The 25,569-nt window shown below is 30.9% G+C and overlaps 6 protein-coding genes across 13 annotated transcripts; 2 read left to right on the plus strand and 4 right to left on the minus strand.

Moving 5' to 3' along the window:
• Positions 1-139: 139 nt before the first annotated feature.
• On the minus strand, positions 140-9,454 carry Ebo (exportin ellipsoid body open). 3 transcript variants are annotated; one of them, XM_076325698.1, is made up of 16 exons: positions 9,254-9,454; positions 4,712-4,885; positions 4,186-4,377; positions 3,938-4,097; positions 3,551-3,807; positions 3,305-3,471; positions 2,904-3,210; positions 2,740-2,832; positions 2,502-2,670; positions 2,291-2,429; positions 1,842-2,200; positions 1,422-1,749; positions 1,139-1,336; positions 786-1,064; positions 545-710; positions 140-469 (listed from the first exon to the last, which is right to left on the minus strand). In XM_076325698.1, the coding sequence occupies exons 1-16, from the start codon at positions 9,269-9,271 to the stop codon at positions 392-394; spliced, it is 3,084 nt and encodes a 1,027-aa protein (XP_076181813.1). In that variant the 5' UTR covers positions 9,272-9,454; the 3' UTR covers positions 140-391. The 3 variants fall into 3 exon arrangements, with proteins under 3 accessions (XP_076181813.1, XP_076181810.1, XP_076181811.1); XM_076325695.1 differs by having other exon boundaries at positions 4,682-4,885; XM_076325696.1 differs by lacking the exon at positions 9,254-9,454 and adding an exon at positions 5,511-5,941 and having other exon boundaries at positions 4,682-4,885.
• Positions 9,455-9,882: 428 nt separating this feature from the next.
• Positions 9,883-12,179, plus strand: LOC143153992 (methionine aminopeptidase 1D, mitochondrial). 3 transcript variants are annotated; one of them, XM_076325706.1, is made up of 7 exons: positions 9,883-9,923; positions 10,167-10,206; positions 10,905-11,141; positions 11,209-11,400; positions 11,529-11,679; positions 11,742-11,852; positions 11,923-12,179. In XM_076325706.1, the coding sequence occupies exons 1-7, from the start codon at positions 9,886-9,888 to the stop codon at positions 12,111-12,113; spliced, it is 960 nt and encodes a 319-aa protein (XP_076181821.1). In that variant the 5' UTR covers positions 9,883-9,885; the 3' UTR covers positions 12,114-12,179. The 3 variants fall into 3 exon arrangements, with proteins under 3 accessions (XP_076181821.1, XP_076181822.1, XP_076181823.1); XM_076325707.1 differs by having other exon boundaries at positions 10,167-10,179; XM_076325708.1 differs by lacking the exons at positions 9,883-9,923; positions 10,167-10,206 and adding an exon at positions 10,375-10,838.
• Positions 12,180-12,201: 22 nt separating this feature from the next.
• On the minus strand, positions 12,202-13,516 carry Prosbeta7 (proteasome subunit beta type-4). The gene is made up of 5 exons (XM_076325709.1): positions 13,357-13,516; positions 12,886-13,092; positions 12,673-12,819; positions 12,410-12,608; positions 12,202-12,342 (listed from the first exon to the last, which is right to left on the minus strand). Exons 1-5 carry the CDS (start codon positions 13,485-13,487, stop codon positions 12,253-12,255), a joined length of 774 nt encoding a protein of 257 aa, XP_076181824.1. The 5' UTR covers positions 13,488-13,516; the 3' UTR covers positions 12,202-12,252.
• A 570-nt stretch (positions 13,517-14,086) lies between these two features.
• LOC143153837 (putative chitinase 2) lies at positions 14,087-20,039 on the minus strand. Of its 2 annotated transcripts, XM_076325435.1 has the most exons (9): positions 19,929-20,039; positions 18,762-18,910; positions 17,859-18,056; positions 16,226-16,391; positions 16,056-16,152; positions 15,257-15,463; positions 14,982-15,176; positions 14,691-14,819; positions 14,087-14,617 (listed from the first exon to the last, which is right to left on the minus strand). In XM_076325435.1, exons 2-9 carry the CDS (start codon positions 18,823-18,825, stop codon positions 14,393-14,395), a joined length of 1,281 nt encoding a protein of 426 aa, XP_076181550.1. In that variant the 5' UTR covers positions 18,826-18,910; positions 19,929-20,039; the 3' UTR covers positions 14,087-14,392. The 2 variants fall into 2 exon arrangements, with proteins under 2 accessions (XP_076181550.1, XP_076181547.1); XM_076325432.1 differs by lacking the exon at positions 19,929-20,039 and having other exon boundaries at positions 18,762-19,011.
• On the plus strand, positions 19,702-21,332 carry LOC143153840 (protein KTI12 homolog). 2 transcript variants are annotated; one of them, XM_076325439.1, is made up of 6 exons: positions 19,702-19,916; positions 19,985-20,278; positions 20,367-20,628; positions 20,697-20,835; positions 20,915-20,977; positions 21,107-21,332. In XM_076325439.1, exons 2-6 carry the CDS (start codon positions 20,116-20,118, stop codon positions 21,302-21,304), a joined length of 825 nt encoding a protein of 274 aa, XP_076181554.1. In that variant the 5' UTR covers positions 19,702-19,916; positions 19,985-20,115; the 3' UTR covers positions 21,305-21,332. The 2 variants fall into 2 exon arrangements, with proteins under 2 accessions (XP_076181554.1, XP_076181553.1); XM_076325438.1 differs by having other exon boundaries at positions 19,702-19,856.
• Positions 21,333-21,463: 131 nt separating this feature from the next.
• On the minus strand, positions 21,464-24,811 carry LOC143153839 (carnosine N-methyltransferase). Of its 2 annotated transcripts, none has more exons than XM_076325437.1 (7): positions 24,628-24,811; positions 23,923-24,130; positions 23,372-23,529; positions 23,090-23,230; positions 22,849-23,011; positions 22,553-22,786; positions 21,464-22,479 (listed from the first exon to the last, which is right to left on the minus strand). In XM_076325437.1, the coding sequence occupies exons 1-7, from the start codon at positions 24,732-24,734 to the stop codon at positions 22,309-22,311; spliced, it is 1,182 nt and encodes a 393-aa protein (XP_076181552.1). In that variant the 5' UTR covers positions 24,735-24,811; the 3' UTR covers positions 21,464-22,308. The 2 variants fall into 2 exon arrangements, with proteins under 2 accessions (XP_076181552.1, XP_076181551.1); XM_076325436.1 differs by having other exon boundaries at positions 23,905-24,130.
• Between the last annotated feature and the right edge of the window lie 758 nt (positions 24,812-25,569).

Genomic DNA, 25,569 nt, shown 5'->3' on the forward strand with positions numbered 1-25,569 from the left:
TCGACGCATAGCTATACTTCGCCGAAACTATCCGGAGAGGTCCGCTACACGTATATATTTTTTCGTTGATAAAAACGTGGTTCAAAGAAAATTTTATAGAACTAATTGAATTAGGTAACATTTATGTAACTCGAAAACATAAAAAAAAACGCGTTTTATTTCGTAACAATAATGTTAGCGACATCACAATACGGTACGGCAGTGGTTTACACACATTAATAAATTTAGAAAATATTTCGTCCTTTTCCACTTTACAAAAAGAATATTGGTATTTCTCTCGAGGCACAGAGAATGGAAATTCATTGTAAATGCTGCTTTCTTTAAATTTCAATGTTGAAATTGTATTAAGCAGTGTCATCATAATCCAGTTTTTCATTTCAATGTAATTGCTTCAGCCAGGTCGACAAAATTGGTAACATCGTAGATCAGAAATAAGTTGAAGCACTGACTTCGTTAAAGTTGGTTGATCCTATCGATATTCAATTAGAATTATAAAGAGCCGCATATTTTAATTGAATTATTTATATTTTTGATAGGAACTTACTGTAGACTTATCAAAGTTCCCTAATAATGTGGCTTTTTGCATGTCGTCTACTCCTTCACAGCTCGCTAAAAACGTTGGCAGAAAGTGCCCAAAAAACCATGCTATATTAACAGAAGCTAAACTATGAACAGCTGTTGCAATTTCATCTGCCAATAAATTATGGGATCTGAAAGTGGATATTGTTAAGATGTTTTATCGATTAAAATGATAAATTACGACCAAAATATTTTGTTGGACTCACTGTTGAAACAACACTGTAAATAATGCCATTAAGAATCTTTGAAGCAAATGAACCTTGAATACAGATCGTTGATAAAGTCGCCATCGTACGTTCAATTGTTCAAGACTCTGCAAACTTTGTCGAAAAATATTTACATCTGGTTGAAGAAGAGCCTGGCCAAAAGCTTCTAAAATTGCGACCAATTCTTCTTTGTGCTCAACAGATTCATCTTCATCAGTATGACCAAGCGTGCGTAATACAGAGGTGTTATAAAAGTATTGCCACCGATGCATGAGAATACTAAGGAAAGATTATACATTAATTGTGGTTCTATTATTGTGTAAAATGGAAACATTGAACAATTCACTTGTTACCTATGAAAAAGTTTTAATAAAACAAGTGTAGTATCAGGATGCATACTAAGATCATTTCCAATAGCTGGCCATACTTGGCCTAAACATAAATTCGTCACTGAAGGGACGAATGCTTTAAATGCACTGCTAGGCGCTGACACGACCAATATCAAAATTTCCAACAATTGATCTAATGCAGGTCCCGCGGATATATTTTCCCTGCAAATGTATTAAAAAAGATTTTTATTTTCTCTTATTGAAATTAAAAATAAAAGATTCTGATAACAATAATTAAGTTACACACTTAGTATAAATATGCAGTATTCCTTGAACTGCATTTTGAGTAAATTCAGGTCCTAATTGCTGTTGTAATACTGAAAATACTGAATGCAGAAAACTAAGTAAAATTTCACATATACTCTGACACCTTATCATGTACGGCAACAATTCTAATATTCGATTCACAGTTGATCCCAAACATGAGTGCAACATCTTTTTTATCATTGTGGATGATGAAGAACAATCTTCTAGTAACTGAGTTAAGGGCACTACTGTAATTGAAATTGTGGATTCTGAAGGTACAGGTTGTCCTTCTGAACCTAGAGACGAGGATAATGTTGATACCATGGTACCTATTTAAATTAAAATCAAACATTATTAATTACTGTACAATGTATATACACCAAAATTATTAATTATATTCCTCTTATGCATGTATACCTACCTAATAGTCTCTCTCTGATAATCCCATCACCATGTGGTAGAATAATTGCATTCACTAATGCTCTGCGCAATACTTTTATTGTATCAGGTTTCATAAATGGGTATGATATCATAGAAATTAAGTTTCTAAATGTAGGTACGTCCCATAAAATTGGTTTCAAAATAGCGGTAATACTTTGGAATAGATGCGTGGCAGAATGAGTTAGACTTGCTGGTGGAGGATTATCACAGAATGTTGTATAATCTAATGCTAAAATGCATGAGTCAATGCAGCGTTGACAAAGATTTTCTTTAATTTTTTCTGGCCTATTGGCTACCCAATGGCACCAAGCTTGGAGCGATGCTAATAACTGTGAATGACTATTTAAAAGAAATATCATAAATATAAAACTCATTTTACTTGGAATATTTGAAAACTATAAATACTATATTTTTGTTTACATTACTTACACTTCTATAAGATCTATTACAATTGCAGCTGGTTGTAATGATGCTTTATATAAGTGATTAACATTGGCAAATTTACATGCATCCAATGTCTGAGACACTACTTCCTCAGCTAGTGATTGATTAATACTATGCTCATCCCCTGTTATCACAAATAAGGATTTATGTTTTCAAATATTATAACCGTAATACTTGTGCAACAAAATTAACTTACCAAGAAACAGTGAATATAGTCTAGCCAACGCTTGAGTAGTGGAAGCTAAATCTCGCAAGTGTGCATGAACATTAGAAGCCTCTGATTCATTTAATAAAATTACTTGATTATTAGCAATAGCAGCACCCAATTCTCCAAATATTAGTAGTCCTTCTCTCCAAGAACGACACTAAAAAGTTCAGACCAATTATTAACAGCAAATTAAGTTAAATACATCCGTAATTATTTCCAATTTTACCAGTAATGTAAAAACTGGAATTGGGGAAATATCTGCCACTTTTGCTAAACATTCTACATTGCATCTTAAGAAATGTTGCCATTCTGTTTCCTCCTGTAATAAATTATTAGGATAAGGGTGCTGTAACAAAAAAAAACAGAACTAAATTTCTTGAATTCTCTCACATTTTCATCTAAGCTTTCTGTATCAAGATCTTTCAGTGCACGTGTATTAAGTTTGAAGCTCATCTTCTGCAATACTCGTTCAGCAAGAGCTAATGCCACTGGTGAATACTGAGATTGCGTGCTTTCTAAAAGAGTGGTCCAAACATCTAAGCATCTTAAATATCCATTCACTGTTGAACACTGTTGAAAAGTATGATGACACAGGACTTCTAACAAAGTATTCACTGGAAATTTAGGACATGATTCAACCCTCTTCAGATGATTCGTTACAAATAATTGCAAGAATTCTGTTAGTTTCTCCATATAACTGGAAATTCAATGTACCTCATTTAGAAATATTATGCTTTAATCTAAAAATGTTTAAGATTTAATATAAAATTATTTAAGCAGATAATGAGTACCTATCATCTATGGAATCCAAACGTTCCATAAATTGAAATAATGTAATTCCATTTTGGAATATTTCTACCAACAATCTATCAGTTACATCAGGAGAGCACAATGGTCGATATAAAAGTTCATTTATCGTAGTTACAGCTTGTACAGCCATTTCTATCTGTTTACCATTCTATTAATAAAATTATAGTTAGCTACAATTTTAACTGATTACATTACAATATCTTGTCATATCTAACATATAAGCCTACCATTGCATCATGGTACCTGGCACAGGTAAAAATGGCATCCAGGAGGTTTGTTGAGATATGTTCTGATAATTCAATCCAACTGAAAAGATGTGCTAATACATCCAGCGTCGCTATGCACACCTCACTAGTTCCTATAACTAGTCCCTCCACATCTAAAATAGCTCGTGCAGGTGCTACAGTTTGACCACTGGTGGGTGAGGGAGGTGGAGTAACTGTTCCAGAGCGATTTTGCAATTTTGTTGTCTCTTTTAAAAGTACTGAATTGAGAAAATAATATTGAAGTTTGTTAAATGTGCAAATAATATAGGGAAACCTTGATTTAAAAACGAAATCTAAACTTAATTAAAGTAAAGTCAAAATTTTGTATTTTTATAGAAATAACCATACTTGCAAGAGTATCCAAAGTCAAAGGCACTTGAGCACTAAGAAATCTAAATAATTCATTCTTCCTTTGCATTGGTAAATCTTCTCTTGGAGTTGCCAGTTCCTCTGAAGCTGTTCTCAAATAAATAAGCCCCAATAGTCTTGTATGTTTGTGACTTAAGAGCTTTCAATGTGCACAAAAAAATTAAACTTTATTTACGTCAAATGTAGTTTATATAAAATTAAAATCTTATACTGGCATATTTACAAACCTGTAAAATATTTGAGTAAAAATCTGGATAAAAGTGTGGCCAGTCATGTCTTGCAATATCTACAACCAATTTGACTACTTTGTTTCTTACAAAAGGAGCTACACCTCTTTCTAATGATAATGTATATAAGGTTGATCTTGTGAGAGCTCTGTCTTCCCATGGGAGAATTGGCCACCGTCTTCCAATAGTGGTCTACAACCATATTCATGTTAGCAATTATGTAGCATGTATTTTCTATTATTTTACTGCATAATTAGTTTAACCATTTACACTCAGATTTAAATACAAGAAATATATATATTGAAATTGTCTTTCAAATTCATAATTTTTACTCTATACTATTCTTTTCATTATATGAATTCAATACAAGTATTGATTATAAATTTGTAAAATAATTTGCAAAAGGTAAGAAGGGCAAAAATAATAAAAATGAATTGTACTGTAGTCTTTAATTACAAAGACCAAAATTATAAAATATAATTATGCAAATATATACCTCTAAGGTGGACAAAGCAAACATACTAACATAGTGATTGTTAGTAGAAGACAAAAAATGTAAACAAGGACGCCAAGAATCAATTTGTCCAGCAAATTCCTGAAAACTTTGCTCAATTGTACGTTTTCGTTCATTAGTTGTCATTTGAGAAAAAAACTCTGTCATAAGGTGTTCCAAATTTTGCAGAGCAGCTGCATCATTGTCCTGGAAGTTTAACATTTATTTTAAATCTTTGTAATACAAATTATGCTATAAAATGACACATTCTGGGGAGAAATACAAATGCATTGTTAATCAATTCTGTAGCTAGTTTTAAATAAAAAAGATTATTAACTATATTCCTTTGATTCTTTAATTTCATTTCAAACATCAAACGTTACTTTGAAAACAGTGATATAAAGGAACAATTAATAGTTTACATAGAAAAGTATATACTATTTGCCCCAAAAATTGATTCCCTTTAATTTTGCTGTAAGATAATATACTGAGATTAATATTTGACAGTATATACTAAAGTAGGTGATTATTGTTTTTTATTACAACATTAAATATTATAATCATTGTGTTTAATAATTAATAAACTATTATGTGAAGTCAGCAATTCTCACAATTTCAGATAGTAAGTACTAAAATGTTTATATGTATTTTCAAAAATAAATAATATGCTTTTAAAATTTATTGACAGCGTTTGTATTTTTTATAAAATAACATGTATTAAACATCATTTAAAAAGTAGTTCGACTACACAAATTATGTCTACATTTTGCGATGAAATGTTACACATTCGTTTCAGTTTAAATGTAAAACGAACGGTAACCATTGCACGTACCATTATAGCTACAGTCAAAATGCGTGTCTTGTTAAAAATGCAGTATCTATGTATCAAAATCAAAGAAGGTTTGATTTTCACTTGTCAGACGTCATATTTGAAGCAACAAAGTAATCAAAATACTTGATTCTTCAATTCCTATACATGCAGCACGTAAATGCAACTCCGCATGTATATTTATGACACATATATACACGAGCGTAAGTCATTATCCCATGTAGAAATATAACCAATCGTAAGAAATAACAAGAAAGCTCTATTGACAAGTCACTATGGATTGTGAACGATATCGCAGAAAGTAAACTGTTAAATTGAATCAAATTTCCAACTTAAAATAAAATCTGTTGATTTATTTTTGAAATCAAATTTCCTTCTAATGATACATTCATGCTATAGTACGTTGCATGAGTCGATGAAGTGGGTCCAAACAAAACCACGTGACTAAGCAGGGCCGTCTTGACAAAACGTTCTTCCCGAAATATATACAAATATGATAGACTTTTATTCGACCGACGACCTACGACACATTCCTAACTAATCGTGTCCACCTAGCGGACCAATGAAATTTTGATCCCGTGACAAGATCTATTTATATACAGGTTTATCTTCTCATAGAACGTTTTGTACATACATATATATGTATGCATATCATACTATACTGTTACACAACGGGCCCAAAGAGACGCAAACTCGTTCTTGGTTGTGATTGGCGCGAGTCGAAAAGTTTATTCATATAAATTTCCAATTTAACCTTAATTTCTTTTGCTGAAATCAACTATGAGCAACAAATCTCAATCTCAGAATGTTGCTAACCAGTAATGATAATAGTTTTCGCTTTCAAGACGAAATATCGGGTCCGCCAACTACTCTGAATTAGGGGTATATAGCGAATACTATTGCGAGTTGAGTCTGAGATATAGTAAGACCTAATTCACCCGACGAGAAAATAATACAAAGAAAGTGAGCGAGATAGAGCAACAGCGAGCGAGTAGCTGAAACTTTAGTGATATTTCACACGTGTCGATGTGTTACCTAGTGTAATACAAAATTGTTTATATGTATATTTCATGATATCTTTGTGAGTGTATTATTAACAGATTGGCCAGTTTGTGCCCATCAAATTGAGTATAAATATGACCTTATTTGGACTATTTATAGTTATACAAATCACTCCTGAATTCTGCAGATTAAAATATTACGCGACAAAAAAGTTTATTTCTTATAATGAAAGAGTTAATAATAAAATTATGGTATACTATAATTATAAAACACTACTTTGAATTCGGTAATGATAAAATGCTCTCGATATTTTTTTTTTTAAATATCTATAATAGGAATGCGTATTGTTTTTATTACGGAAGCGATAACTAGTGAGCAGTATTAGCTTGATAAAGAATTCAAAGAGAATACAAATGAAAGCTTTATTGGTTTTTAGGGTGTCAATTACATTATCTTCGTTTATATTCATAAAAATCTTGTAATGCCTGCACCTGTATCTTAATAAACATTGGTTGCTTTTGCGACCATAAAACTAGGTTTTTAAACATTCTGTTTATTTCCACTTCGTCTAGAGGCGACTTTTGTTCGAGGGACGGTTTTTCGTCTCGGTGGTCACAAACCTCTAAATCTAAATAATCTTCTGCTTCGCTACAACTAGTAAACGATTCTTCTATCTCCTGTTGAGGAGCCGTCTCCTTCACGAATGTGCTTACAATTTCTTGGCCTCCAAGTGCCTCTTGTTTCATCATTGTCTCGTTTGCCAGTATTTTCTCCCATGACTTACAAATAATAATCTGCGTCACATCTACCCAAGCCTCGTTAAGTATATTAATACAATCCTTGATATCGTATTTTTTATGAAATTCCTCCAGTCCACCAGGAAACTCCAAAATTTTCAGCAACATGCGGTGACGGTAGGATGTTTTCATAGTCTCTATTATTCCCTGACCCATTGGCTGTAAAATGGACGTCGTATTTGCCGGAAAGTATACTATTTCGATATTATCGCCTTGTGTTTGTTCTCTTGATGGAAGCACATGACCTTCATAATTATGTAGTAATAGCAGCACCTTTCCGCCAGTACCTTCTTCGAGCTGTTGTTTTTTCACAGCTGGTTTAAAATGGTTTTCTAACCAATCAGCGAACACGTTTTGGTCCATGTAAGCATTTTTCTGAGCCTTAAAAATAACCGGCAATGGATTCCGGCAATACTTCAAGACCCGTGGCCTTTCGTATTTATTAATGAAGATTGGCGGAAGCTTGTGCGTTCCGGTTGCATTCGTACAGAGCCCCACGGTAACTCGATCTTTTTTTATTTTACTTCCGGAGACTCCCTTTTCTCCAGCGTGTACCAATGATTTTTGCGGAACAGCCTTCCACATTAGGCCCGTTTCATCCATATTATAGACATTCCGTAGATTTATATTTTCCTCTTTTAGTCGTTGTAAAAAGCTTCGGGAAAATTCTTCTGCCGCCATTGTGTTGGTATTTGCGCTTTCACCATGCAATTTAAGAAAACGGATCCCATGTCGACGTTTAAACCTCCATACCCAACCTGCAGAAGCTGAAAATGACGACGGACCGCCCAATTCTTTATTTAATGCAATCGCTTTCTCTTGTAGTACTAGATCAGTAATGCAATCGTCTATTGCTCGTTGCTGTAAAAACCACGAATATAAACAAGCATCCAGATCAACCAGGACGGGCTTCCGCAATTTCTTCCAACCTTGTAATGCCGGTATCTGTGACTTTTTCCGTATCTGGACTGCATTCGTTTTGATGCGACGGATGGTTGTATCGCTGATATTGTAGTCATTGGCCAATTGATTCTGCGGAAAACCATTTTCCAGTTTCTGTAAGATGTCGCTCTGTTGCTGCAGTGTCAAGTAAACACGTGTTTTGCTGCGTTTGACTGACATTGTATGTCGTATAATGACGTGATAAAACCTATTCAGATTTCAAGGTCTAAGAACCGACTACAGCACTTCCAATTTTCAAGACGAAAAATCGGGTCCGTCAGTTGCTTTAAATTCGGGGTAGGTAGTGAATTTTAACTCGGAACTGTGAGACCCAATGATACCAGATTCGAGACGGGATCAGAGAGAATTTCCCCCTCCATATATATATGCTATGCACTAGCCGCGTGTACACTCGGTCAAAAAAACCTGGCCGCACTAGTGTAGATGCACCGTCGTCGCTAGCGAAGGAGTCCCTTCCTAAGCTATGTGATGCGCGAGGGGCGGTGCGCATAATATGCAGTGACCGTACATGTGTGTAGTGCGGTCAGGTTTTTTTTGACCGAGTGTACGTGAGCTCGGCATTTCGGACAGCTTCGGGGAATCGAAAAAGAAGGCGAATGTAAGCCTTTCTTTCTCCTTCTTGAAACAGCTGAAATGTGACAGCAAAAACAGTAACGTGCATATCTAACGTTATGGAAACAAATTTTGACGGCCTCTAACACATCGATAACATTTCTATTTTAGATCAAATAAAACTGATGTTCTATTTAACCAATTATTTCAACAACTTCTCTGCTTTAACTTATTCTTTCTACTAATATCGTACATAGATACAATAACATGTAACACTGCGTGATCGTATTTACACGTATGTAGCAATTGTATATTGATTGGATTTTATTTTTTTTTTAATTATGAAGAATAAAATCGTTAAATTAAAAAAGTTTAACAGTTGATACGTATTTATTCGCAGCTGTATTAACGTATACATATACTTATACTTACACACACAACACACCTCATCTCATCTTGCCTCACACTTTTTATTGATTTTTCAAAAACTTCCGGATAATTTTAGAAATTATAAAATAGGGGACCATTCAATACCTTTCGCACTTGATCAAAGCACTTTACTGACGCTTTCTCGGTGGGCATGCGCAAAAAAACCTGGTCCATCTAATAAAAACTGATCTTGATCAATCTTGGCTGCCATTGTTTTGACAATTGTTTCAAATCTATGAAGAAGAAATGTATTGTAATAAAAAAAAATTTCGGGAAAGTATTGTTTACGGAAAAATATTTTTTAAGACTCAAGATATATATACATATGCACGTTAAACAATTGATTGAATTTGGATGAAGTTTTATATTGTAATGATTTTGAGCAGTATTATAGCAATAACCTCGTAATGAATTTTTATGAAATGTAATAATTTATTTATAATTTAAAATAATGTATAATGAGTTTAAGTTTAAGTAGATTAATAAATTTTTTCAAAAGTTCCAAATAATTTAATTAAGTACATAGATATTGGGGGTACAATAGATAAAATTTAAAGCTCTATAACGTGTAATGTATGATGTGGTGTCATCTAACAAACCTAGAAAGAAATGCAACTTCCTTGTTTTACCAGTAGATGACAGATGTTAACGGTGACCTGTGGAAACTTACTCGGTGAGTATCGAAAATTGAACACAAAGTATCTAAAGGTATTAATACAAAGTTAAAAATGTTGCTCAAAAAATAAGCAACTTTTGTGCCAATTTAATAATGAATTACAAGTTGAAATAGAGTTGGGTACATTTTTTTTTTTATTTGTGCGGAACTCTGAAATTTTATTTATTTGTCATATCAAGTTCTTTTAAATGAATCTCCCACACTAGTTATAATTAATTGTGTGCGTAAGTTCTGTTTTAGGTTCATTGCTAAGGTATCGAACAAAGACATCGCATCCGTAGTGGGTTCTTTAATTTCAAACTATATGTCTACGTTAGTTTTAAGGTCATCGTCTACCAATATCTCTACTTTGTCGAGCAATTATCAAATAAGTACCTTATTTTTGCTCGATCGGTAAAAAAGATTCTTTATTTATGAAACTAGAATAGTTTCTATGGTTATCACACTTTCGGATCTAAGATTTAAAAAAGAGGACTTTAATAGATTAAAATTAATAAATTTATATATTTCTTCAGTTGTAATATATATTTTGAACTATCGGTAACTGTCGACCATAATAACTATTGATGGTTCTTTATCTCCAGGACAGCTGGTTGTTAGTAACTTTTCCCTATGCTACTAGAATCCATTTGCCAAAGTGTATAGCATATTCCTTAATTTTTATCACGAAGTCAGGCAATGTTTTAGAATTAAAATACATACTCTTATGATCCTTGGTTACCTCATATTTTAAATAAAAATTATCATGACAAATTTTTCTGTGCGAAAAAGATAAAGCCCGATTGTGGTATTAGTTGCTCCTATACTAATATTTAATTAAATTTTATTCAAACTACAATTGATTAAAAATATATCTTGAACATAGTATTGTCAAAAATGTTTTTTAGAAATTTATTTAAAAAAAAATCAAACGTACGTTTGTTGTTAGAAAACTGTTTTTGTTATCTGTGGCATTTATGTAACATATTAATTTTGTAGATATCGATACAAAAAATTGTAAATTTATGTAGAAATTATGAAATTGTTGAACCATGGACAGTTTCAAGGTTGAGAAAAGTGCCAGCATGTATATCTAAACCATCTTACAGTCAATCCTCTATACCTGAAGAAAATCCAAAAGAACCTGAAATAAAAAATAAAAATCAAATAAAATGCATGAGAGATAGCTGCTATTTTGCCAAACAAGTATTGAATTATATCAAACAATTTGTAAAGGTACTTAATATGTATTTAATATAAAATTTAATCAAGTATTTCATTAAATTAATAGATTTTGTTTTAGCCTGGCATAACTACAGATGAATTAGATGCATTAGCACATGAAATGATTATAAGTAATGGTGCTTATCCCAGTCCCCTCAATTACCAAGGATTCCCAAAATCAATATGTACTAGTGTTAATAATGTTGCGTGCCATGGTATTCCAGACAATCGACCACTACAAAAAGGAGATACACTTAATATTGATGTAACAGTATGTAGAAATATGGTTTTTGAGATGTACTAGTTTGCTCAATAAATTTTATCAAATGAAAAAACTTATTGAACAACCTATTATATGATTACATAGAAATGTATGAATTTTTGTTCCTTTATGTTTAGGTATATTTGAATGGGTATCATGGAGATTGTTCTGATATGTTTGAGGTAGAAGAATGCGATAGTAATGTTAGACAATTAATAAATGTAACAAAATTATGCTTAAAATCTGCTATTAATATTTGTAAACCAAATGAGAATCTTTGCAACATAGGTAATCAATACAATAATCAAAGTACAAAAAAAAATTGTTATTTACTTCTTTATAATTTTCAGGTAATATTATTGAAGAGACTGCAAACAAGAATGGATATTCTGTAATTCCAATATTTCTAGGACATGGTATAGGTACATATTTTCATGGACCACCAAACATTTTACATTTTGGTATGTTATTATTTTCATTTTCTACAATTATATTAAATAAATATAATGTTATATATTTTATTACCAATAGCAAATGATTTGACTGGAAAAATGCTACCAGGAATGACTTTTACCATTGAACCAATTCTAAGTCAAGGTAGCACAGAAATTGAAATTTTAGAAGATGGATGGACAGCTGTTACAATTGATAATTCATGTACTGCTCAGGTTGAACATACTATTTTGATTACTGATACTGGTTGTGATATACTAACTTTGTAATATTACTTTGTGTACAAATTTCTCCTTTGTACAAAATTTTGTCCATAATAAATTACATTTACAAGAGGTTAAATGATACTTCTTTTGATAGTTTTGTATTAATATTTTTAATAAGAAAAAGTTTATTCATATTTCATTTTTACATAACAGCAGGTCCCCAATAGCTGTCTAGTGTTAATGATCCTTGTATTTCAATGCCTCCCTCTCTTGTAATTATACCAAGTTGGTACTAAAAATAAAAGTTAAATTGTCTTGTATTTTATATCATGTGGTTTTAATACAATGTATAAACTTACTTTTGGGAAAGATCGTGCATCTCTGTAGAAAAGGACCTGCATTACTTTGTACAAGAGTTCTATTGCTTGCTCCTTAGTCATTTCTTTATTATCTTCCAGAGCTTTTCTCAGAATAGGTGTTGCCATATATGCACCATATCCAGTTGCAATTACTGGATCACTGTAAGCTGTGCCAAGTTTATCCACAGTACCCAGAAACCTATGTGAGGCATTTAAATAAACATTATATATACAACTAAAACGACAAAAAATATATTACTTACATGTTATCATCTTCTATACCACCAATGATAAAATTATTCCAATATGGATCCAACATTGATCTTTTATTATACATTATTCTAGTTAACCAACAGTGGAGAGCTTTTGGTTTTAAAGACAAACCATCATCCACACATTCTTCCTCAAGGCTATAATATATATGTTGTATGAGTTGAAAATTATAAAATATATGTAGAACAATAATAAAAACATACATTTTCGTTTCAATGATACTTTTAAGATATTGATAATCAGCATAATCTCCCCCTGCACCAAGAATAATGTTATTATTGACTCTCATAACTCTGTCAAGATTTCTGAACCGAGCTAATGATCCATAGGATCCAAGAGTATCTGCTGCTATAAGAATTCCATCCTTGAATTGAATTCCAATTACAGATGTACCAGTTGTCATTGGACCCCTATGAAGAGATAACTAATTTCATAATCAAGGTATTAAATCAAGGTTAGAATTACATTATTTATTTGTAATATATACATAATTTCAAAAATCTATATTTTTTACCAAATCGTTATTTTATGAAATTATGTAATTACAAAGGTTTTAATTATTTTGAAATAGTTTGTAATTAGTCTGTAATTTATGTTCACGAAAAGCGACATGACATGCAATTTTCTAAGAAAAGTCGTCTAAATGAAAATAAATACGCAAATAGAAATTTTACTGTAATCTTTGAAATCCTCCAACGTTAGATTGCGTAGAACTTCCAGGAAAATTATAAAATGAACCCGGTGCTGGTCCATTTTGCCAAAACGGTGCAGGAGTATACCAATCACCTTTACTGAGAAGCGCCATGTTTCTTAAGTTGCAACAGTTTGAAATGTCATTAGCTGAAGCTTGAGCGCCCCACAAGCTTACAGTTTTAAAAAAAATTCCTATAAATGTGCGTACTTATATAAGGTGTTTCATATGAACGATAGTAGTTAGTGATATAACTAAAAAGAGGATAATCCGCAAAAATAAGTTTATAGTTCTGACATTTTTGATTGAGAAAAATTTTTACAATTTTTAGAGTAATTTACTTTTTTGATGAAAGCTAAAAAAAAAATAAAAGTTTTTGTTGACAATGAGATTTGTCTATTCAAAATTTAAGTGTCGCAACATTACTACATATTGTATACATAGATAGCAAATGATGTAACTTCAATTTGCCTAGTTACATTTGAAATTCTCCCTAGAGAAATCGATTCCTTGATTAACTTCGATATGTCGGTCAAATATCGTTTTGATTTTTCGATACTAAACACTCGTAGTTCAAAGAATGAATTATATGATTAAATTATGTATCCTTTCAAAAGTATTTGATCGAATTCATTATCGTATTATACATTATATCGTTATATTACATCTTTTCAACACGTAAAACATTTTAAGAGATAATTTCACTATTGTTATCGTGATTTTATAGATACATTTCTATTCATCTATACACCTAAGTATACACTTTCTTACAAAATTGTTCAGTATATGGTTTCTTTATTTTTATATACACAAATAATAAAAAAATTTTAGTAACGTATAATCACTAGCACAATATTTGTTATACGCAAGACCTATTACTGCAATATGGATCGTAATGGGTGGTTAATTTTAGAGGAACTCTTTTGAATTACTGTTTAGAGATCACAAATCAGTCCTTGAAGTGCGTCGGATTTTTATAAAATTTTTGGCATTTTTACATCTCCTAACACCAGCCTTCTTCATAGGTAACGTGAAAGAAACACTAATAATAATAATGTAGAATTATATAAACATCTTCCTGTGGAGGACTTCCGAAGGACAGCGTTGATCGATCTCATCAAGGGAAAAGTTTTATCTCTTGGATCCAAAGAATCTCCCAAAACCGCGCATTTACCATGAAAGTCGTCAGTATCGATGCTCCAAATCATCACGCCAGCTAGATCCATCTTCATTGCGTACTCAACCTGAGAATTATCGATAAAGCTTACAGCGAGCGCATTTAATAACTACCGTAATTTCACACTGTGAAACACCAACCTTAGCCTTCATACTAATCGGATTATCGTACACAATAACATGGTCGTCTTTGATTGCGTAAGGGGTACTACTCTCATTATCCCATCCAGTACTCCAATTTTCGGAATTGTCTAATATTTCTTCGCAAATCTATCAAAATACATTGTGTATCAGTTTTAGACAAAAATATCGATTATTCGCGTCCTTTTCATTTTTTTTTATTTCTTTCGCGAGCGAAAGAAGCATGCAAATCGAGGTACTTGACGAAACAAATTATCTAAGTAGAAAGACATTATTAAAGGAGACGCGTACTTCGTTGTACCCCATAAAACCATTTTGATCGGTATAAGGCCCCTTGAATCCTTCCGCCGAGCTTTGTTTATTTATAGGACTTTCTAGAGAACTTGGTTTAGTGGCCAATATGAAGGTTCTCCCATACATGGGCAAACCTAACACTAATTTGCTCGGAGGTGCACCTCTATCTAACAAATGCTTGATTGTAACATCCTAAAAAGAAGTGAACTCACATACAGTTGTATTCTGAATGCAGTATCTGTCATTTATTGTATTTATTTATGTATTCTTACCACGCTAAGATCATTTTGGCTTTTCAGTGGTGAATTTGGAAGCACTTTCATGTCCCATGTACCATGATAATCGTAAGCCATTACGTGAATGTGATCAAGGTACTTTGAAATTTCAGGAATATCGTACCCTGCATCTATGATTTCTTTATTGGCACTTATAGCTGCAGTCAATATATAGCCGGGCTCAATGAATGCTTCTTTGAGTTCCTGGTAGAAAGTTAAACGTTTTCATTATGTTGGCTATCTACAGACATCGCCATTCGAACTACCGAATGTTTTAAATCAGATATTGGAAAAAATAATCAATTTGTTATTTTGAAACACTCTTTTAGAACGTATATTTTTCAACTAAAAGAATTGTTCTTGTATTTTTATAAATAAAAACTGTAACATTAGGAACTTTTTTAAAAACTATTCCCCTGAAACAGATATTTTAGAATGTCTTTAATAAAAATTCCATAGAAACAGTTATTTTGGACTTTTATTACAGATTAATTAACACGTGATGATGGTCATAAGGTCATGATATATAACTTGATGTATATATTATATGTTTAAATATTATATTTATGTGTATGGATTAAAAACTTTATTGGTACCAATGAGCAAAATATCTGTTCTTGTTACACAAAACTTTTGTATAAATTCTATTCTAACTAAAACTTTTATTTGTCTGTTTCCATTGAAGTTCACAATGTTAGAATTGTTTTCAAAAAGAGTTTCATTTGCATTGTTTAAATATAATGTACTAAAAACAACAATTTTGACTTTTATTTTCAATTATTTTACAAAATCGTACCTTTACAAGGGAAACAAAATTCTGTTTATCCACTGATGATCCATTACGTGCTGCGGGAAATTCCCAGTCCAAATCGAACCCATTGAAATCAAATTGTCTGTGTAAAATAAAATTGATCATTCAAAAGAAATTTTGTGAAATACAAATTATCTTTAATTTAAATTCACTACTTAAGGAAACTGAGTACGCTATCGATGAATCTGCTTCTTCGTTCAGGGGACGAAGCAAGATCAGAATAGCTCTTGCTGCCTTGATTCCATCCACCAATTGCAAGAGAAACTTTCAATTTGGGATACGTTTTACGAAGAACAGTTAATTTCCTGTAACCATCGTTTCCTGTTAAACATAAAAGTGTGTACTATTATTATTATTAATATTACAACAGGATATTTGTTATATACTTTTTTTGTAAATTTTCAAGATCATTTTTAATTTTGCTAAGTACAACCCTTGTTAACTTGCAACAACATGTATTCGATGAATTTAACACAACAAATTTTAATGATTAATACTATATTTAATAACAATACAGGAAAGGGTATGGAAACATATGATTAAAAATATCGCACCTTACTCAGTCTAAGTAAATTTATTTTTCTTAGATAACCACTTTGTTCACCATATTATTACTTGAAATGAGAACGATGTTTTTTATTAAGTTCATTGATTACATATCAATGCCCGTTAAATAATAGGTAAAGGTAACTATAGGAGTATAGTTAACAAAACGAAATCTTACAAAATGAACAGTAGTGAAAACATCATAATATTTTTCCTTTGTTGATGTATTTAATGAATAAGATTTTATTAAATTTTTTCTTTATTAGAAAAGATAAAGAAAACATTTCGTGAATTTTTGAATATAAAATTTAATTTTCTTTAAAATTTACTTAAAACATTTGAAAGGAATTTACAAATAACAAATATATATCAGAAAATCAAAAAAATCTCACGAGGTAACTATTATTATGCATATAATGATTTTGCACAAAATTTAATTAGATCTTACAATGTGAATATTAAATTTAAAGGAAAATGTTTCATTAAAATCCATCAAGCCGTTTAAACATAATAGTGTTAACAGACACAAACACGTACCTAGGTAAGTGCATACACACACACACACACACACACACACATTCAAAAACAATGTTTTTTTATATCTAATATGTGATCAGAGATCTTGGAACGTATTTTTGATATAATATTTAAAAAATTTTTCTTGATTAGAATTATCTTTTCTTACAGGTTTAAAAGATCGTATAAAAGATAAAAAGTGAGGACCCTCTTGAAAGTAATCATATCATCCACGTTAAAAATAGTAGAAATGGTCACATTATACGGTTTATTTAATATTTTTCCTTGTATTTTGTGATCCTTGAGATTTGTACCATTTGGTAAAAAACCAATATCTACGAAAGTAACAGTTAATTGGACAATAGAAACCCGCGACACAAATGACTTGACGTTTTAACATTTTAGTAACTTTGCTCTAATTTCGAGGATAAGTAACTTTATTCTAACATTTGCACCGAAAAACTTATTATCACTTACTAAATGTATTATTTATTATTTATTTAACGAGAGTATTCCTTTCAGGAATTAAAATACAGATCGATTAACAGATTTATAGTTCATGATTAGAAAATTGTATCAATTTTTATAGCAATAAATATTCTACCTTCATTTCTTAACAATACGCATTGTTATGTTTGTGATATATCTACATTTTGAAGTTTTAGAAAAGTTTTCAGTTTAATCAAACGTTTTAATAAACGTGGAATAGAGATTTTTCCTATTTACCATTTTCAATGTCCTTATTGGGGTCCAAACTGGTAATTTTCCACGTTTCGTTATTTAAACCGGCGAACGCGTATATGAGATGCGTGCAAAGTTCTGGACGAAGATCGTTTATCGTAAATTTGCCACTACCCTTCCGATACGAAGCCCAGGAAGCAATGTAGCAGGTCACTACTTTATCCTGTGTTGTCCTTATTAGAGCTTGCGAATAAACCATTAAGTATTAAACGATTATAACGATATCGTAAATATTCTGTAATAAATTCGTATCACTAATTCGTTATTTGTAATATGTTTTTTTCAGATTCAATTTTCATCACCTAATCAAATTTCTTTACGCAGTTAATCGCAAAGGAAAAAACGTTTGAACACTTCGTGTGAGTCACTTTAAGATTATGCCGACAATATTATTTATTAAACGATGAGCTGTTAAGTCTTTTGGAAATAATGTATTAACTCAAGAAATCGAAAGTTAATCAGCTTGTGTTCTTCGAGACATGACACCGAAGGTCGTGTCGAAATGTCAGATTTATATTGCACAAGACGCCAGAGAAAATGTCAAACACATTCCAGACTTTCTTTTATGTTGCTTCTAGTCCTCCGTCGCTTGCGAGTACCGATATTAAACGAAATGCATTACAAAACAGTCCGATCAATTCGTAAACATTTTTCGTCTTTGGATAAGATAGAATTAATTTTTTTACGAATTGCAGAAGAAATATTATTTTGAAAGAATTTAAAAATTATTTTAAAATATGATATTGCATTGCAAACATAAACATTTCAATGTGGTTCACTAAAGATTTTTTTTCTGTACACGATGAATCTTTTTAAACGATAAAAATAATGCTTCAAGCGATAGTAAAAGATAAGCGGCGAATATTGGTTGCAATGATAAGTACTTACATACAGCATTGTTGAAAGTGAGAAATAGAATCGCGAATAGAGATAGGAAACCGCACACCTTCATTGTTGAGACCAACTGAGCGAATGCCGAGTTATTGGCCAAGTAGATAGCTTTCACTCGGCTTAAAGCCGCATTACGGTACTCGATTCTAAGAAAGGAGAGTATCGCCGGTGTTGGTGTTTCAAAAAAGGACGGAACTAGAACCTGTTGCTGTGTCGATATACACGTGCGTATACACAACCCGGAAGAATTTACAGAAATGATAATATAGGTATGCTTTGCGGTCTATCAGTGACTCATTAATTACTTCTGATAATAAATTTAAGCCTTCTCTATTTACAAGTTGTCGAATTGTAATTTCCTTTATATTAAACTAATTCTCAGTTAAATCATTTATTTGAAATTTTTGTGTTTAAAAGATTTTAACACAGGTAGATCTTATTAAATATTTCTATTTATAGTGATACAATAGTTCCCGCTTTCACTATCCGACGAGGAAAGTAAGTGGAATACACTGAGAGTAAGCGAGATAAAGCGACAGCGAGCAAGTACCAAAACTTCAAATTGATGTCGTCTGCATAGCGTGTGTCAACATTAATGAAATTTGTATAATTTTCATTATATCTTTATAAGAATATTATTAATGCATTGATCAAATGTTTCCGATGTAAATAAATCCAAATATGACCCTATTCCGCGACGTTCTTGTTTGTGGAATTCAGAATTATTTCATTTTAAACATAATTAAGAATAATTCGAATAGAGTCATGTTTAGATTCATTTTCATTGTAAAAATATCATAAATCCAATGGCAATACGGTCATCAAGATGTAATGAAAAATATAAAAATGTTGAGGTTTATTACTGCCGGCTTTTGTCAACACAGCAGCTGGCCACTTAAATCGACGCGCATTTTTTACACTGAGGTAATATAAATAATGGTGGGGATGACTCTGCGTTTTGAATCCGAAGAAAAAATTCAGATTTAAAAACGATTACTATTGTACTATTAAATATATTAAATTATGCCGCGAATTTTATAAAATTCTAAATACAATGGTGTTTATAGAATAGTCTGCTTTGAGAATTGACAAGTAAGTTTTAATTAAACGTTGTCTGCTTTTTATTTTGTAGATTTCATTTGGATTTTCGTAGTACGTACATACCTGTTTTTTTTTTAAATTTTGTTTAATTTTTTAATTTATTTCTAAATTTATTTTAGATTGAGTACTTGTAATCGTATCATGCAAATCCGCTGTAAGATTGCAATTTAAGATGACAGCCCCCATAGTTTCTGTGTAATAGGTTAGGACGTCTATGTTGAATTGTCATTTCTGAAGTCATTTTTGCACAATGCCACTTATTATTATAACTGGTATACCTTGTAGTGGTAAAACTATGCGAACAGCCGAATTAAAAGACTATTTTAAGAATAAAGCGGGAAAAAATGTAAACATTATCAATGAAATTGATGTTGTGGTTAAAGCAGGCTATAACAAAAATACATTTTACGCTGGTCAGGTTTTATGTTGTTATTTTTTACTATAATCTTTACATTTCAATAGGAATTATTGAACTATTACTCTTGTTACTATTTGCTGCAGATTCTAAAAAAGAGAAAAGCGTAAGAAGCGATATAAAATCGGTAGTACAACGAATGCTAAATACAAATGATGTATTAATAATCGATGGTAGCAATTATATTAAGGGATATCGTTATGAGATTTACTGTATGACAAAGTTATATAAAACTCCTCAATGTACAATACATTGTGATATACCAATTGAACATGCTTGGTTGTGGAATGAAAGTCGACCAAAATGTGAACAATACACTAGAGAAATTTTTGATGCTCTTGTAATGAGGTGAATAAGGACAATACAGAAAAACTTTTTATTGTAATATAATAAGATATTTATAATACAATGTATAGGTATGAAATCCCAAATAATAAGAATCGTTGGGATGCACCATTATTTACAGTCTCAGCAGAAGATGAATTAAAATTTGATGAAATTAATAGATCACTATATGGAGTGAAAGCACCAAAACCAAATTTAAGTACTCAATGTGTTAGTATCTATGCAATTTAGTAAATTAGACTTTATTAATGTTTCTTTCAAGCTTATGAAAACATGTGCCACATTTCAGCCACCATTATCATCTACCAATTATTTATACGATTTGGATTCAGTAACACAAGAAGTTGTAAATGTAAGTTATTTAGAAGTTTTTATTTTCCAACTAATTGTGATAAAATTTATTATGATACTATTACTGATCAGGAATCATAAATAATATAATTATGATAAATTATAAATGTATATGTTTTCTGTTGTAAAGGCAATATTATCAGCCAAACAATTAGGTATTGAAAATGAATTTAAGATACCTGGCTATAACTTAACAGTACAGAACCCATGTACAGCAGCACAACTTATGAGATTACGAAGACAATTTTTAACTTATAGTAAAATGCAACAAATTGAAATTAATCAAATTGCAGCATTATTTGTACAGTATCTTAATAAAAGTTTGTAAGGACAAAATATATTGGCATTATTTTCTCACTATCTATTTTTGTATCATAAGTGTTTTAAAATAATGATTTTCTAAGAGGTAATAAATATATTAACAAAATTCTTCATGTATTTTTTAATAAAAAATTATATTAATTACATTGTTAGGCCTAACTTATTTTATAATTAATTTTGGCCTGCACGTATTCTGCATTGTAAAGTAAATTTTTGCTTCAAAATGCAATCTTTCTTTTATGTAGTAACACAACATTGGACATAAATTATTTTGAAATAGATAATTAAATTTGTGCGACTTTTTTTTAGTCTTGTAAAATACATTATTGAAAAAGCAGAAAAAATACTGAACATCAAAATAAAAAATATAATATTCAAATTGCACGTTCTTTGTAATATTAATATTCGTCAATTTGAGACAAAACTGGATAAGGCAACATTGGTTTTTGCAAAAATTTGGAACATGTATTCTTTAAAAGATGCATCTGATACTGTTAACAAATCAAATTTTTCTATAAAGCAAATGGAAGAGAGCTTTGCGAATAGGGAATATTGCATAGTATACACATGCAACAAATCTAGTTTCTTTTATTTTACATTATCACGATATTTGGTAAATAAGTCAAACAATAAACGTTAATGATTATGCTAAATCACAAATATTGAACTCAATAGGGAAATTGCAAAACTGTTATTATTGAAGATTTACTATTTTGAATTTAAATCAACTTGTTGATATTTAAAAAAATAATTGTACCGCTTTATTATTCAATTTGTTCACATTGGAGCGAATGTATTTAGCAGTTACTGAAATAAAATTCTTGATAAAAAAATATCAGTTTAGTTGTTAATTGTCTTTAAAGATTTTCGTTTCCTTTCTAGATTCAAATTGCCTAATATTGACTTGTATTCACAAAGTATAACAGCTTTCGTAGTAATGAAACTATTATGTAATGCATTTACAGTTATATCAATTTTCCTTACGAGTGAAACACATCAGGTCATTGATAGTTAATTTTCTTGTTCGTGCATACCGTTGCTTTCAGAACCATTTCTATGACTTGTATCATGGTCTATGCGTCTTTTAGGTTTTCGACAAACAAAATATACACTATTATATTCACATTGTAACATACTATTAACGTTCTGGGCATAGCGCGTTCTCACCCGTGTTTCTTCTTTCTGAAAGTACAGTAAGATTAGGTTAAATAGTATTACATACAGTAGTAATAGTATTAAATACATAATTAATTACCTCTAATTGAAAGCCAAATCCCTGAATTACATCGCGAACAACGTCATAACTCGGTTCTATTGAATCTTCCATTGGCATATCACTAAAGTGATATAGTAATGGCCCAAGATTTATCCATACTCCTCCAGGTTTCAGAATTTTGTAGATTGTTTCGATAAACTGTACAACATTGTTTGCACAATCTATGAAAAAACATGTTGCAACACAGTCCCAATGATTATCTTCTGTATAAACCTATAATGTAGAAAATAAACTTTCAATACATTTACTTTTTTTTTATACATCATGAAACCCACCTCCAGAAAATCTCCTGCTGCCATTGAAAATTGAGCATTTTCTGGAAGATCACTAGGATTTACATCAGGAAAAAATACAGCTTGAGTTTGATGTTCTGGCTTTAAATTGTTCATATACTGATGTACCCAAGGATGTACTTGGTATGAATTTACTCCTCTGCATCTTTAAAATAATCAATTATTAACAAACATTGGTTTAGTTTGGAACATTTGTTAAGAAATCATTTTTATTAATACTTACTTATTTAATACAAAATGCGAAGCAAACAACATAAACAGAGAAAACTCGTTTCCTTGGCAAGTATATCCGCGTCGTGCAATTTCATATGCAAGTCTTCCTAAACCTGCTCCAGGAACTAGAATTTGCACTTGCGACGGTGTACTGGAAATTTACCTATCATTTCATACTTTTCTGAACAATATTTTAGTATAACACAGTAGCTATTCTAAATATCTACCGCTACTCCGATAGAGAATATATTGTTTACATCCAAAGTATTCATAAAATTTGAAGGATTCATACCAATATTCTAAAGGAAATTGATTCAAGATTTCATCTATGATAGGTTGATAACATGCAGTGCGTTCCTCAGTTCCTTCCACACTCCAATCACGGACCAGTTGTTTAATTGTAGCTTGAACCTTTTCCTGATCAGCCATTACTGGACGAGGATTTAGTGTCTGCAATCAGACCTACCTATATTTTGTACAATAGAATATATATTTATGAAAAAAGAAGCTTGTTAAGATGACAAGAAAAAATCCAAGCTTGAGAAATAGATCCAAAATTTCTTATTGAAAATATAAATCATATCAAAGATAAAAGGGCTTATTTTTTTTAAATTAAGTTAATGGTTAAATTTTATGAAATATAAGAGAATCATTACATTTATGTTATTTTACAGTTTTATTTTTGTGATAAAGTGAAGTAAAACATTATTTATGTTGTGACATTAATAAAACTAGTTTGCTTATATTTAATGGGATTAATAGAATAAATTTGTTATAATATTTAAAACATGTAATAATGTACAACAGGATATACATGCCACACACCATGTAAACTTTTCTTACACTGTCAGTCTGTGCACTGGCTGGGCTCACATTTTCAAAAATATGGGCTACATCCTTTATGATGAGTTTAATTATTTCATCATTATTCTCAATACATCTTTTAACTTCTTGCAGATGTTCCCTATACTTTGACAGTAGTTTTTGATGATGAGCTGGAAGCGATAGCAAATAGGACTCTGTTTCTTTTACCCTTAGTAATGAGTGATTTCTGCAAAAAAGATTGCAAAATGAAAGGCATTCATCATATGATTATAATTATAAATAACATTTATTCTATTCTCTTGTCATGTAGCTGTTACTTCAAAACTAATACTGATTTTAAGAGATCAACACTTGACAGATTGCCTACAGCCATATCTAATTGGATAAATCTCTGAATTTCTTCTTAACACAAACCTATGTTGAACACATGTGATTGAATCTTTGTCCTGACAATGATGATTTAATAACAGAATTTAAATCACAATTTCTAATTATAGGACAATCGTGAAAAGTTTTAAATGAAATATTACAGTACACCATTTCACCGAAGGTTAAGTAATACCGATGAGAATATTCAACAACCAAAATCGTGAATAGCATTCTACAGAGTTATCACTGGTACATTGTGTAGAGGGAAAAAATAAGGGTAATAAAGATAAGGGTAAATCGTCAACTCGAGGATTAAAGTGAAGCAAACGGAACGATTTTTCACAAAGTACTCACTTGTAATATTTGAAAGCCGACACGATGCGTTGAAAATGTTTTCTCTCCTCTTCGTCCTCGTAAGTATCGTGCATCTTTCTTGGATAAGGATTCGACATTGTTTCCATTTTTATATTCGAACGTGGAGCTCTGTATTTTAATGAGTTTTTTAGCACGACGTTCGGTGGCGGCTTTCTTGGTGCACGCGTTATGACCAGTTCACATTATCACGATGAATCTACCTTTAAGGCAAAATCGTTCACAGATTTTGCTTATCGACAAATGTATTAAGATAAATAAATTTCTATTATTACGTTCAATTAATTGTAATTACCTTCTAAATATTATAATATGATAAAATTATTCAGTCAAGTAATGTATAAACTTTGTCTTGTCGAATTTCTTTTAGTCAGTTTTATTTTGTATATTATAAAACAATAAATTATACTTTTAGGATGTAAAATAATTATAATATAATATTCATATAGTAGAAAAGAAAGTAATGATTTTATGTTCAAAATTTTTTAAATGATATGTATAAACAGTGTAAAAAATTATAAATATTTAAATTATATCCATAATCTTACGTTATCTTCAATATTATTTTATGACATATACATATATTATTGAATTAATCTTAAGACCCTTTTCTAAAAAGTATAAAAAATAATATATACCTTACTACTTAAAAAATGGAATTTGTTCCAAAGTTCGAAATTTATTGCAAATTTTTAAATATGATTTGAATCATTGTTTTGTTTATAAAAATAGTGAAACATTTTCAGTACCCACAAATAATAGTTGAATACTTATAATTTAAACACCCTGTATACTGCAGTAACTCTATATCATGAATCGCATGAAGAAACTAATAGTAAAAATGTAAATTGCCTTAAAGTATCAGAGTAATTGTAACAGTGTGCGTTTGTAGAATTCATAAAAATGACGTCTATCGTATGCTAA

This window comes from Ptiloglossa arizonensis, chromosome 13 (assembly GCF_051014685.1).
Source record: "Ptiloglossa arizonensis isolate GNS036 chromosome 13, iyPtiAriz1_principal, whole genome shotgun sequence".
NCBI classification, from domain to species: Eukaryota; Metazoa; Arthropoda; class Insecta; order Hymenoptera; family Colletidae; genus Ptiloglossa; species Ptiloglossa arizonensis.

Excerpts from the sequence above, each read along its gene's own strand:
- Ebo (XM_076325695.1), bottom strand. Across the intron at positions 3,472-3,550 it reads CCAGGTACCATGATGCAATG|AATGGTAAACAGATAGAAAT; the intron begins GTAGGCTTATAT and ends TTTTATTAATAG. Across the intron at positions 2,833-2,903 it reads CAGAAAGCTTAGATGAAAAT|GAGGAAACAGAATGGCAACA; the intron begins GTGAGAGAATTC and ends AATTTATTACAG.
- LOC143153992 (XM_076325706.1), top strand. The coding sequence starts at position 9,886 with ATGACAGATGTTAACGGTGACCTGTGGAAACTTACTCG. Across the intron at positions 9,924-10,166 it reads GACCTGTGGAAACTTACTCG|GTTCATTGCTAAGGTATCGA; the intron begins GTGAGTATCGAA and ends GTTCTGTTTTAG. Across the intron at positions 11,853-11,922 it reads ACCAAACATTTTACATTTTG|CAAATGATTTGACTGGAAAA; the intron begins GTATGTTATTAT and ends TATTACCAATAG.
- Prosbeta7 (XM_076325709.1), bottom strand. The coding sequence starts at position 13,487 with ATGGCGCTTCTCAGTAAAGGTGATTGGTATACTCCTGCACCGTTTTGG. Across the intron at positions 12,820-12,885 it reads AGTATCATTGAAACGAAAAT|CCTTGAGGAAGAATGTGTGG; the intron begins GTATGTTTTTAT and ends TATATATTATAG. Across the intron at positions 12,609-12,672 it reads GGTATAGAAGATGATAACAT|GTTTCTGGGTACTGTGGATA; the intron begins GTAAGTAATATA and ends TGCCTCACATAG.
- LOC143153837 (XM_076325435.1), bottom strand. The coding sequence starts at position 18,825 with ATGAAGGTGTGCGGTTTCCTATCTCTATTCGCGATTCTATTTCTCACT. Across the intron at positions 15,177-15,256 it reads GCCAAAATGATCTTAGCGTG|GATGTTACAATCAAGCATTT; the intron begins GTAAGAATACAT and ends ACTTCTTTTTAG. Across the intron at positions 14,618-14,690 it reads CGATTAGTATGAAGGCTAAG|GTTGAGTACGCAATGAAGAT; the intron begins GTTGGTGTTTCA and ends GATAATTCTCAG.
- LOC143153840 (XM_076325439.1), top strand. The coding sequence starts at position 20,116 with ATGCCACTTATTATTATAACTGGTATACCTTGTAGTGGTAAAACTATG. Across the intron at positions 20,836-20,914 it reads CAAATTTAAGTACTCAATGT|CCACCATTATCATCTACCAA; the intron begins GTTAGTATCTAT and ends GCCACATTTCAG. Across the intron at positions 20,978-21,106 it reads TAACACAAGAAGTTGTAAAT|GCAATATTATCAGCCAAACA; the intron begins GTAAGTTATTTA and ends TCTGTTGTAAAG.
- LOC143153839 (XM_076325436.1), bottom strand. The coding sequence starts at position 24,734 with ATGGAAACAATGTCGAATCCTTATCCAAGAAAGATGCACGATACTTAC. Across the intron at positions 24,131-24,627 it reads TCGGCTTTCAAATATTACAA|AAATCACTCATTACTAAGGG; the intron begins GTGAGTACTTTG and ends TCTTTTTTGCAG. Across the intron at positions 23,012-23,089 it reads TCGCATTTTGTATTAAATAA|ATGCAGAGGAGTAAATTCAT; the intron begins GTAAGTATTAAT and ends ATTATTTTAAAG.